The sequence below is a fragment of the Lontra canadensis genome, unplaced genomic scaffold (assembly GCF_010015895.1).
Source record: "Lontra canadensis isolate GAN:19392208 unplaced genomic scaffold, GSC_riverotter_1.0 scaffold165, whole genome shotgun sequence".
NCBI classification, from domain to species: Eukaryota; Metazoa; Chordata; class Mammalia; order Carnivora; family Mustelidae; genus Lontra; species Lontra canadensis.
Window position 1 is genome coordinate 2,071,161 of NW_022631159.1, and position 12,177 is coordinate 2,083,337.

Below are 12,177 nucleotides of genomic sequence, written 5' to 3' on the forward strand. Positions count from 1 at the left end.
CTTTTAGGGCAACTCAGGTTTTTGACATTCATGCAGTTTTCCATGCTGGCTATTGGCCACTTCCTCAAGGCACTAACCACATGTGCAGGCACCATAATAAACTGGCTATTGGCTAAACGGTGAGCACTGGGTTCTAGGCAACCTTCAAAATGATGAGAAAATACTTTCCCTATGACTGCATTGGTAATACCCTTCCAAAGATATTAAATCATATATCCTGAATCAATTGGCATCCTAGAAAAGAAGTCTTTGTAGTTAACATAATTAAAAACCCCAAAGAAAATGGCTGCTGTTTCCTATATTTCTTTATTTTTTTTACATTTTTAATTAAGTTTTTAATTTAAATTCCATTACAGTTAACATACAGTATTTGTCAGTTTCAGGTGTACAACGTAGTGATTCAGCATTTCCATACATTACTCAGTGCTTATCACGATAAGTGTACATTCCCAGCACCTATTTCACACATCTGCCCCATATCCCCTCTGGTCACCATCAGTTTGATCTCTGTAGTTAAGAGTCTGTTTCTTGGTTTGCCTGTCCCTCTTTTTTCCCCTCTTCGTTCATTTGTTTTGTTTCTTAAATTCCACATATGGGTGAAATGATATGATATTATTTTTGAAATGATATGATATATGAAATGATATGATATTATTTTTCTGTGACTAATTTATTTTGCTTAGCATTATACTCTCTAACTCCCATCTGTGTTGTTGCAAATGGCAAGATTTTAATCTTTTTTATGGCAGAATAATACTTCATATACATCATCATCTTTATCCATTCTTCAGTTGGTGGACATTTGGGCTCTTGCCATAATTGGCTATTGCTGATAGTGCTGCTCTAAACACTGGGTGCATGTATCCCTTTGAATCAGTAGCTTTGTGTCCTTTAGGTAAATACCTACTAGTGCAATTGCTGGGTCATAGGATAGCTCTATTTTTAACTTTTTGAGGACACTCCATGCTGTGTTCCAGAGTGGCTGCACCAGCTTGCATTTCCACCAACAGTGCAAGGGGGTTACTTTTTGTCCACATCATCGCCAACACTTGTTATTTCTTGTGTTTTTTAATTTAGCCATTCTGACAGTTATGAGGTAATATCTTAGAGTTTTGATTTGCATTTCCCTGTTAATGAGTGATGTCAAGCATCTTTTTTATGTATCTTGTGGCCATTTGGATGTCCTCTTTGCAGAAGTGTCTGTTCATGTCTTCTGCCTTCTTTTAATTGGATTATTTGTTTTTTTGTATGTGTTTGTTGTCTTGCTTATGTTTCTGGTAAATTCTTACTCCTTTTCCACTCTTGGTAAACAAAGGAGTCCATGAAGAGATAAGTTGATGTAATGGTGAAGGAAGTAGAGCAGGTAACAAATAGAAGTGTTCGAGACCAATGAATGGCATTTGAGTGTTACAAGCACCTCATTGTGGCATAGCTGTTTTAGCTGTTTCTATAGATGAAGGAGTAGGCTTCCCTCACCTTATGAAGAACTTCTTCCACCATAGGAATATGGTTTCATAAAGACAGTGCAGTTTTCTGGGAAGAAGTTTGAAAGACACAGGCCCTTCGTGAATTAGTGGATGTTCATTCAGCACAGTCCTTATTGAAATACATGTTTTAGTGCCATTATCAATAATATCAAAGACACTTCTGTTCTCCGGCTAAGGTGGGGAGAACTTTGCCTTTCAGTGGGTGTGGAGTTCTATCTGAATTTTAATAATTTGAATAACTTCTCTTAAATAAGGAAAGTGAAAACTTCAAAAATTTAATAGTTTCCCTAGTGCATCATAATGGGAGTCCCACATGTGTGGCTCATTCCTCTCCTGAATGCATGATCTTATTATGCAGAGTTATACTGATAATAAATGGGAAAGCCAGAGGAAGTTTTCATTAATGAAATTAGCAGTTACTCCCTCAAAATCTCTAGGTTGCTCCTGTCACCTGACGTGGCCTTCTGGCTAATGACTGAGTGATGGGCGGATTCACGCAGGCTATAGCTTCACCTCTGAGCTTCCTTCTCTGCCTTACATGTCTGGCAGCAGCAGCATCTGCAGGGAGGGACAGGGCAGGTGAGGAGGAAGTTGTCACTGAGGTTACGACCCAGTACTTCCAAGTCTTGCTCTATCTCCAACCTTGACATTATTTTGACGTTTGATAGGGTGATTGCCATCCTTGCCCCAAGTCTAGGTTGTACAGGTGCCTAGCACTTTGTAAACACCTCGGAACGCATGTGTTTAATAAGTGAGAAAATGAGGTGCCTGGCTGGCTGGCCGTGGAGCATGCAACTCTTGACCTCGGGGTCGTGAGTTCAAGCTCCACATTGGGTGTAGAGATTACTTAAATAAATAAACTTTTAAAAAAATGTGAGAGAAGGAATGAATAGCTAAGTAAAATAAACAAACAAAAAACCCATCAAAAACCCCAAAACAGCAATTGAGAATGACAACATAGATTCTTAATCACACCTACTGGATCAGAGTTTCCAGGTAACCTGTATATTTAACAAGTACCCCACAGATGAGTCTTAACAGCTAAAGATGGAGCACGCTGCCCTGGGGGAGAAGTTTCCAAACTGAGTAATAAAAGTCACCAGGGAGTTTTTAAGACTCGTAGATTTCTGAGCCTTACTCTGGACTTCCTGAATCAGGGTAAAGATCCAAGAATCTGTGTTCCTAAGACAACTCTGATGGTTTTAAGATACGGGAACTGCTATGCTTGTTGGGCTGAATTTGCTACACATGAAATTGAGGTTGGACTTAATGGGTAATGAGATTAGCTTGTTTTTTAAAAAAAAATAAATGCTTTTCTGGTTTGAGTGACATAGTTATATGTCTTTGTGAAAACAACGAAATAATTTAAGATTTGTGCATTTTACTTTATGTAAATTTTATCACAAATACATGTGAACAAATACTAAATTCTAGTTCATAATATGCATGCTGAAGTATTTAAAAGAACAGTGCACTGATGACTGAAGCATACTTTGAAATGCATCAAAACTAAAGCGGAGGGGCGCCTGGGTGGCTCAGTGGGTTAAAGCCTCTGCCTTCGGCTCAGGTCATGATCTCAGGGTCCTAGGATCAAGCCCCTCGTCAGGCTCTCTGCTCGGCAGGGAGCCTGCTTCCTTCTCTCTCTCTCTCTGCCTGCCTCTCTGCCTACGTGTGATCTGTCAAATAAATAAATAATATCTTAAAAAAAAAAACTAAGGTGGAAGAATGAATACATACGTGATTAAGCAAACAGCATCATTTTAGAATCTAGGTGAATGGTATATGGGTATTCATTCACTCTGTAGTCTTCTCAACTTAGTGTTTGAAAATGTTTATAACATGTTGAGGAGACAGTCCCTTCAAGCACACAGACATGACCCTAAAGCACCCCATGTGATTTATGCAGATCAGAATTTGGGAACCATTTAAATTTAACTGACTGGTGTATATCAGCTTTGGGGCTGTTCATCATCTTTTAACAGTTTCATAGAAAAAGGGTAAGAAATGGGAAAAGGTGGTTTTTAGCCTTTGTCCAGGAAATCTCTCTGAAGCCTGTGTCTTGTTGATTCATTTTATGTATGAAAACTTTTGGAAACAAAAATATGTTCAGCCTGTATTCAGTGTAAAGACAAAAGGCTTTCCGTGTACTGGTCAAGCCTCAGTTTCCTCATCTTTGGCTGTTAAGACTCATCTGTGCGTGGGGTGGGGGGTGCCTAGGTGGCTCAGTCATTAAGCATCTGCCTTTGGCTCAGGTCGTGATCCCAGGGTCCTGGAATGGAGCCCCACATCAGGCTCCCTGCTAAGCAGGAAGCCTACTTCTCCCTCTCCCGCTCCCCCTGCTTATGTTTCCTTTCTCTCTGTGTCTTTCTCTGTCAAATAAGTAAATAAAATCTTTAAAAAAAAGCCTCATCTGTGGGATACTTACTAAATACACAGGTTAACTGGAAACTCTGATCCAGTAGGTGTGATTAAGAATCTGTGTTGTCATTCTCAGTTGCTATTTTGAAGTGAGTAATACTCACTTCAGGCTTATGGTTGCTATATTGTTATTTAACTTGTGATAGGCTATGATATTTTAATTTCTCTTAATTACTTGTAATACACAAGCATTGTAGATTCTAAAACAAAACCAAAGGAAATAAAAATAGTTTATATTTTGGTGATAACCCCTATTAAAATTCTAGTATTTATTCTTCAAGGTGTCTTCCTTCATAATAAATACTTTGTCACTTTTTTTTTATAAAAATGGAATATCATTATTATGTAGCTTGCTTTTCTTGACTTCATATTTTTTAATGTTTACCCAATTTACAAATACAAATTTACTTATATTTGAATGGCTGCATATTTATTGTTTAGATACCCTGTAAAACTTAGTTAACCGATCGTCTATTGTTGGATGTTTATTTCCCCTGTTTTTCTTTATTCTTGCATAAACAGTGCTGAGATGAATCCATATACATATGCAAATTATATATGTAAGCACATTTATCCAGTGATTTCCTTAGGATAAATTATAAGACGGGGAGGGTCTCTTCTAAATTGGGGAGGTCAAAGTTAATGACACAAATTCCCCTATTTCCTTTGCAGGCTTTCATGCCCCTACCATGTCCTGGCCAGTGGCAGGGACTCTCATGGTTGAGCCTACTGAGTCAGAAGACAAGGCAGAGCTGGATAGATTCTGTGATGCCATGATCAGCATTCGTCAGGAAATCGCTGACATTGAGGAGGGCCGCATTGACGCCAGGGTCAATCCACTGAAGGTGTGTAGGCACTGGTACTTTATCCAAAATGTTCCATAGACAAGATTGAGTATGGCAGTGTGCCAGCAACTCCTGAACTCCCATCAGAAGATGAGATTATTCTTGCCTAGAATAAGAGGATTCTTCTGAAAAAATTCATTACTTGCAAATTTAAATCTTCTTGAACAACGTAGTAGCAGTTACTCAAGCACAATGTGGATGTTTTGAGATACGTTTAAATTTTGTTTATGTAATTGTTTTGTCATTGTGGGAGGTATATCTCCCACATGCACATGACTGGTTGCCAAAGGAGGGAGCAGAGGCTGAAGAACTGTGTAGTTGGGGAGTCTTACCATTCTGTGTCTCTGTTTGGTACACTCTAGTGAGATTATTTACCTCACAAACTCTGGATAAAGACAAGTTCTTCTATTGGAGCAGTTATTACTTAGAACAACTAATTGGTACTTGGCCTTTTATAATGTTATGGCCTATTTTGGAGAAAATCTGAAACATGTTTGTTGTGAGCTTGTGAGCCGTAAGTCTCTTGTTAGGTCCAGACATTAAGCTGGGGGTGGGGGATCATGAATTGAAAATACTGTGAAGACTATGGTTGTGCTATTTTGGTCCCAAGCCAGAGAATAAGTCTGAGATGGTTGGGGAAGCTCAAGCAAGTTCCAGAGTGTCCAGCTGAGGGAGGAGTACCTGGGCTGGCAGGAAAAGGGACCTTGCTTATTGTTACTTCTCTTTTCTGTGGATACTGCTGATTCTAAGGACTTAGGCCATTTTTAAAAATGGCAGTAGAAATCTAAAGAACGTAATACTAAATTACAAAAACAAGTGGGGAATAATATTCACAGGATGATAATTAAGATTTTAAAATGTGCCCCAGTGTGCTATATGCTATTTATGCATATATGCAGTAATAGTATAAAAACAACCAGCATGGTGAACACCAAATTCCACATAGTGGTTATCACTGGGGAGTAGGGTTAGAGATGAGATGGATGGGATATATAGGCAGCCTCAACTGTATCTGCAAAGTTTTTTTTTTTTTTTTATTTGACACAGAAAAGGAGAGCACAAGCAGGGGGAGGGGTGGGCAGAGGGAGAAGCAGGCTCCCCACTAAGTGGGGAGCCCTATGAGGGGCTTGATTCTAGGACCTGTAGTTCATGACCTGAGCTGTAGGCAGCTGCTCGACCAACTGAGCCACCCAGGTGCCCCTGTTTATTTTTTTAAAGACTTCTTTATTTTGAGATAGTGAGTGAGCACATGTGGGGATGGGCAGGGGCAGAGGGAAAGGGAGAATTCAAGCTGACTCCCAGCTAAGCATGGAGCCTGACACAGGGCTCGGTCTCAGGACCCTGAGATCATGATCTGAGCCAAAACCAAGAGTTGGACACTTACCTAAAGGAGCCAGCCACCCAGGTGCCCGTCTGCAATGATTATTTTAAAAGGTTAAGCAAATAAGACAAAACGTTGATTTATGTTGGTTGGGTGGTAGATGTTCTAATATATTACCATAACTTTCTGACATTTGAAATGCTTCACAATAAAAAGTTTCCTATCAGTTTTTTCCCCCTTAAGTTGAAATTAAACAAAACAACAGCCATGTGTCCCTGGGCTTCCATCAGCTCACTGGCTGAAACAAAGCACAGGAGGAGAAGGCAGTGTTCTAGTCTGATCCCTTTCCCATCTGTGTGTCTGTTTCAGATGTCTCCACACTCCCTGACCTGCGTCACAGCCTCACACTGGGATCGGCCTTATTCCAGAGAGGTGGCAGCATTCCCACTTGTAAGTTCTCCTCTGAAGCTGCGCACGCCAGCTGGTAGTGTTCACGTGTGTATGAGGGGCCATCGCCGATCTGGTGGGGCTCCCATCCTTGCAGCTGCATTATAGTAACTATATGTAGGATGCTTTTTTTAAATATAAAGATTTTATTTATTTGAGTGCGAGAGAGAGAGAGAGAGAGCAGGGAGTGGGGAGGAACAGAGAGAGAGGTACAAGCAGACTCCACGGTGAGCACAGAGTCCAATGTGGGGCTCAGTCTCAGACCTTGAGACCATGACTTGAGCTGAAATCAAGAGTTGGATGCTTAACCGACTGAGCCGCCCAGGTGCCCCTATGTGGGACACTTTCTTAAATGGGTCAGGACAAGTGATGCAGAGCACAGGCATTGGCTTTGAGAGGTCTGAGGTCAGAGTGTCAGCTATAGGTTTGGGAATCCACCAGGTACACGGTGGAGGAAGACCAAATAGGAGTCCCTGCCGAATTTCTACTGTCATCCAACAGGGAGATAGCTCCAAATGCACCAAATACAGTCTTTGTTTCCTTTCTGATTCTTACATGTAAAAGCTACTCTATAGTCTGTTTGGCAGGGTGGAGACAAGAGTCAAAAGTTGGGATTTGGGGGGACAGTAACAAAGGGGTTGCTTTTAGCTTTTTTTGTATTGGAATATAGTTGACAATGTTACATTAGTTTCAGGTATACCATATAGTGATTTGACAACTTGGTACATTGGGCTGTGTTCACGACAAGGGTAGCTGTCATCTGTCACCATACAAAATGCTCTTACAATACTCTTGACTCTGTTTCCTGTGTTGTATCTTTTATCTCCCTGACTTATTCATTCCATACCTGGAAGTGTGTACCTCCCACTCCCCTTCACCCATTTTGCCCATTCCCCACACCCTCCCCTCTGTCAACTGTCAGTTCTCTGTGTTTATGGTTCTGTTTCTTTTTTGTTTTTTAGATACATATAAGTGAAATCATATGATACTTGTTTTTCTCTGATGTATTTCACTTAGCATAATACTCTCTAGGTCCATCCATGTTGTTATAAATGGCAAGGTCTCATTCTTTTTCATGGCTGAGTAACATTCCTCTGTGTGTGTGTGTGTGTGTGTGCGCACGCGCGCGTGTTTTTATCATCTGTTGGACACTTGGGTTGCTTCCATATTTTGGCTACCATAAATAATGCTGCAATAAAATAGGAGTGTGGGTTTTACCTTCTTACACTTTTGGGCACTTACTGGGGGTTAGGCTGTGGGGACATCACAGTAATCTCTTCTTTCCCCAAGAGAAATGTTTCAGAATACCCCAGAACATTTCCGTCTTTTGTCCCTTGCAGCCCTTTGTGAAACCAGAGAACAAATTCTGGCCAACCATTGCCCGGATTGATGACATCTACGGAGATCAGCACCTGGTTTGCACCTGTCCACCCATGGAAGTTTATGAGTCCCCATTTTCTGAACAGAAGAGGGCCTCTTCTTAGTCCTGTCTAAGTTCAAGCACCTGACTTGATGTCTCACTCTGGAGCATTCGATGAGCAAGAACTATATAATTTTCCATCCCAGACTCAACTTGGGGTTTTATATACTGTGTATATTTTTGTAAACTCTGTCAAGGTAAATGTAAATACCATTAGCACAGTAAGTGGAAACTCGTTGGAAGCCTGATATGCCTCAGTGGCTGCTTCTGTATGTAGTAGTTGATGTTCAAGTTGCCTTGATTGGGGGCCATTTAGTTTTTTGCATAGAAAATTTTGGGTGTGCTAGGAACTTTAACTTTCAATGTAGGAAGTTCAGAGACATGATTGATAGAGGTTCTACTGTAAACTCCGATAGATTCTTGTTCCAAATAAGTCCTTGTGGACTGTGCCATCTGTGAGGAATCCCAGGGCAAATGTTTACATTTTATATACACTGAAGAAAATTTTTCTCTAATTTGCCTAATCTGTAGTAGCATTTCTGAGTGCTTTCAGTTTTCCATGTGTGTGGTTTGCATTTGTCTGCAATTATTAGTATTCTAATAAAAGCATTTCAATTTGAAGAATGCCTTCTTGGTCTGTCTTTCAATCTTCTTTCCACATAGCCCAGGTTCGGAGAGATTTGAAGGGCAGTGAGAATACCCAACCCAATAGCCATTTTTACATGATCAGTTTTGTCTATAGCAGTTTTTCCTCATTAGACACTAACACAAGAGATAATAAGCCAAGGTCTAGTGTTCCTTCAGTCTTCCTGTTGTACCTTCCTTTGCATGTTGTCATCATCCTCATGGTTTTCAGATGGCTGCTGCGTATTGACATCACATAACCATTTTAGATAGGAAGAAGGGAGGAAAACAAAAGGCAAATTCCATCCACATTAACTTCTTTTGAAATGCTTTCTCAGAGATTCCACCCAGTAACTTCTGCTTGCTTTTATCTGGCCAGAATTGTTTCACATTGCTGCTTCTAGATGCAAGGTGGTATGAGGAGGTCTTTTACCTGGGTATGTTAGTGCCCCAAAGAAAATCAGGAGTTTGTTAGATAAATTAAAGGGAGGAAATGGGTTTTACATATCCAACTACCACACCTGCCACAAAATAACTTTCCCCTAGAAACAGCAAATGTTTCAGAGTTTCTTCCCTGATTGTGAGCACTTGTTCGATTCCTGATTACTTGGTTCTTTGCAGCTCACTCAATCGACTGCTTTTTAAGCTATTATGATAGTCATCAGAAGAAAGGTCTTAGTGCCCTATTGAATGCTCTGCAAGTGGTCCATTTATTCTTACACTTAAACATTTGTAGAATAATTTATTACAGCCTAACTAAGCAGTAGAGAAGTGATGAGATCCATGTGTGGGTTTTTTTTTTTTTTAACATAATTAAATGGTTAATATTTACTGAGTTCTCTGGGGTCAGGTAGTCTAAACGTTTAAGTTGTATTATCTCAGTGGAGCCTCACAACAGTCCACTTTTACACAAGAGAGTATGGTGCAATGCCTAAGGTCACACAGCTGCTTAGAGGGAGAATCTGAATTTGAACCCAGGCTGCACAACTCCAGTGGCAGCTGGTCAAAACAGGTTACCACACTACCATGGTCACTGCATACCTGGAGACTGTCCTTCCTGAGCTGGAAACCAGGCTGTCAACACAGACTAGCCTTCAGGGTATGGAAAAGTCCCTTTGGAAGAAGGACAGGATATGAAAACAAATCACCGAAGTGAACAGCAGCTCTTTTCTTTTCACTGTAAAGTATATCAGAGGTGCAGGTGAGCAACTATTCAAATTGTCCTTGACTGTTAAGTCGCTTATATGTTCCCATGATGCTTGTACCCATTTTTACCGCCCCTGGGTCTCTGCCCGAGTGGTGTCCTCCACCTGGAGCACTCTCCCCTCCTACCTTTGCTTTACTAGCTCCTGTTAGTTCATTTTAGCATTTCCTTAGGAAGATTTTCCATAGTCTGCCCTCCACCCCTGGAGTAGCTAAGAGAACCAGGTTTCATACATGTGGCCAGCCAAACTGGCATTCCTAGCCCGCTTCAGAGAATGGGTCAGCTACAGGGAAGAGCCTACCGTGGGAACAAAGGTGAGCCCAGGCCAGTTGCGTCACCTCAGAAACATGGGCCGCTCTGCCGCTTCCGGCTTCTTCCTGGACTTGGAGGCCAGGCTGATCTTCTTCAAACACCTATAGCTTCGTAGGCCCAGGAGGGTATTTGTCGTTTTTCGTAGTGCTGTCGTGTTTTTGAAAATGACTTAACACCAGTAAAGAGCTTCGTCCTTGGTAGATGGTTAAGAAAGATCACTTTTCTTCTCTCATCTTATTTGCTTATCCTAAAACCTATAGTTAGCAGGATGAGTAGTAGTTTAGTCCCATTTTCCAGATAAAGAAACTGAGGCCACTTGATCAAATGACCTGTTGTCCTAGGCCTAGAGTCTGCAGCATCTTTGGAAGAATGCCCTGGATCTGTTTTCATGCTTTGTTGCTTACTGCATTGCCTCTCCCTGCCCCCCCACCCCAAAACAAGCATGTTTAAGAATATCCTGGATCTAGGGGGCCCTGGGTGGCTCAGTTGGTTAAGCAGCTGCCTTTGGCTTGGGTCATGATATCAGGGTCCCTGCTCAGTGACTCAGCAGGGAGTCTGTTTCTACCTGTCCCTCTGATCCTCATCCTTTCTTGTGCTGTCTGAAATAAATGGGTAAAATCTTAAAAAAAAAAAAAAAAAAAGAAAAAAACACCATCCTGGATCTAAGTAGAAGAGGAGCTTCAGGAAAGAACAACACCTGAATGGTTTAGGGATGAGGATTGGTGGGAATCAACTTCTGAACCCTCCTAGGGGCTAACTGGTTCACACCAAAACCTGCCCTACTTTGAATAGGAAGAGACTGTTATGTTTAGGTATTGTGTGGAGAAATAAAGAATTCATTTAGGGGGAAAAAAAAAGGTCTTCAACACATCTGTGAAATGTGCTATAATTTTGTATCTTGGCACTCAGCTTGCTTTCCTTTACCCTTAGCACAAGTAATTACCCTGTTTACTTGGTTTTCTTCTACCTTAGCAGACTAGGTTCCCTGAGAGCAGGGACTATAAATCTCATTCATCATTGGATTCCCAGTGCTGAGCCAGGGTCTTCCACATAGTGTATGTTCAACTGCAAGAAATAGGAATTGAGTAAAGGAATGATTTTTTTTTTTTCTTAAGGTTTTATTTATTTATGACAGTGAGAGAGGGAACACAAGCAGGGGGAGCAGCAGGCAGATGGAGAAGCAGGTTCCCTGCTGAGCAGGGAGCCCAATGGGACTCAATCCCATGATGCTGGGATCATGACCCTGGCCAAGGCAGATGCTTGTCTTAAAAGAGGGACACTCTTATGGAAACCAGTATTTCCAGTGCCTGCTGCAAGTAATTGTTCAAGTACAAAATGCCAGGCCTTAAAGACAAAGCCTCTAGATAGGCTTTGTATAGGATGCTCCCCCGTCCCCACCTTTTTTTTATTGTGGTAAAGTATACATAAAGTTTACCATTTTAAATTATTCAATTCAGTAGCATTAAGTACCTATACAGTGTTGTGTAGAATGCGCCTTTTCAGCAGTTTTGAAGATGAGGATCTGAGGTAGACATGCACATACTTTGTATAAATGGGGCATTCCCCTCTGCCCTCTCCCAACCCTGGAACAGGAAGCCACTGTTGGAGCAATCATTGCCTTGCTGCTGTGAATGATAGAGGGCAAGGGCCTAGTGTGGAAACCCCACGAAACCACTCTGTAAACATAGGGGTCAAGTTTTCCAATGACAAAACTGGTGCCTAACATCCAAATAAAGGATGGAGGTGCCACTTTGGGGTATAAGAAGCCATCTGGGACAAGTAGTTTGGGAGCTGAGGTGTTAGCACTTTTGCAGGGTCAGAGGGCTCTGGCTCAGAATGTGTAGGGTTTTTAATTGGTCAGGAATGTGTCCTAAGGCAGTGATTTTTAAACCTTAGCATGCATAGACCACTAGGAGGGCTTCTGAGTCCCTGGCCTCAGTTTGATACAGTTCTTGGGCAGGACCAGAGAATCTGCATTTTTAACATGCTCCAGGTAGTACTTCTCAGCCTTCTTTGTTCACATTTCAGACTTTAAAGGATGGGTTTTGAGGGGCTGAAGGTGAGTAAGAGGCTGGATTTAGTCAGCCTTGCATTTTTTT

At 41.4% G+C, this 12,177-nt stretch overlaps 1 protein-coding gene across 1 annotated transcript in view; it reads left to right on the plus strand.

Annotated features, from left to right (window-relative positions):
• GLDC (glycine decarboxylase) overlaps positions 1–8,564 on the plus strand; it is a 93,738-nt gene extending 85,174 nt beyond the window's left edge. Inside the window, exons 23-25 of the mRNA XM_032845503.1 lie at positions 4,578–4,750; positions 6,441–6,521; positions 7,859–8,564. Coding sequence (XP_032701394.1) covers positions 4,578–4,750; positions 6,441–6,521; positions 7,859–8,002 — 398 coding nt within the window. The 3' untranslated portion in view covers positions 8,003–8,564. The remainder of the gene's footprint in view (positions 1–4,577; positions 4,751–6,440; positions 6,522–7,858) is intronic.
• Positions 8,565–12,177: the final 3,613 nt, after the last annotated feature.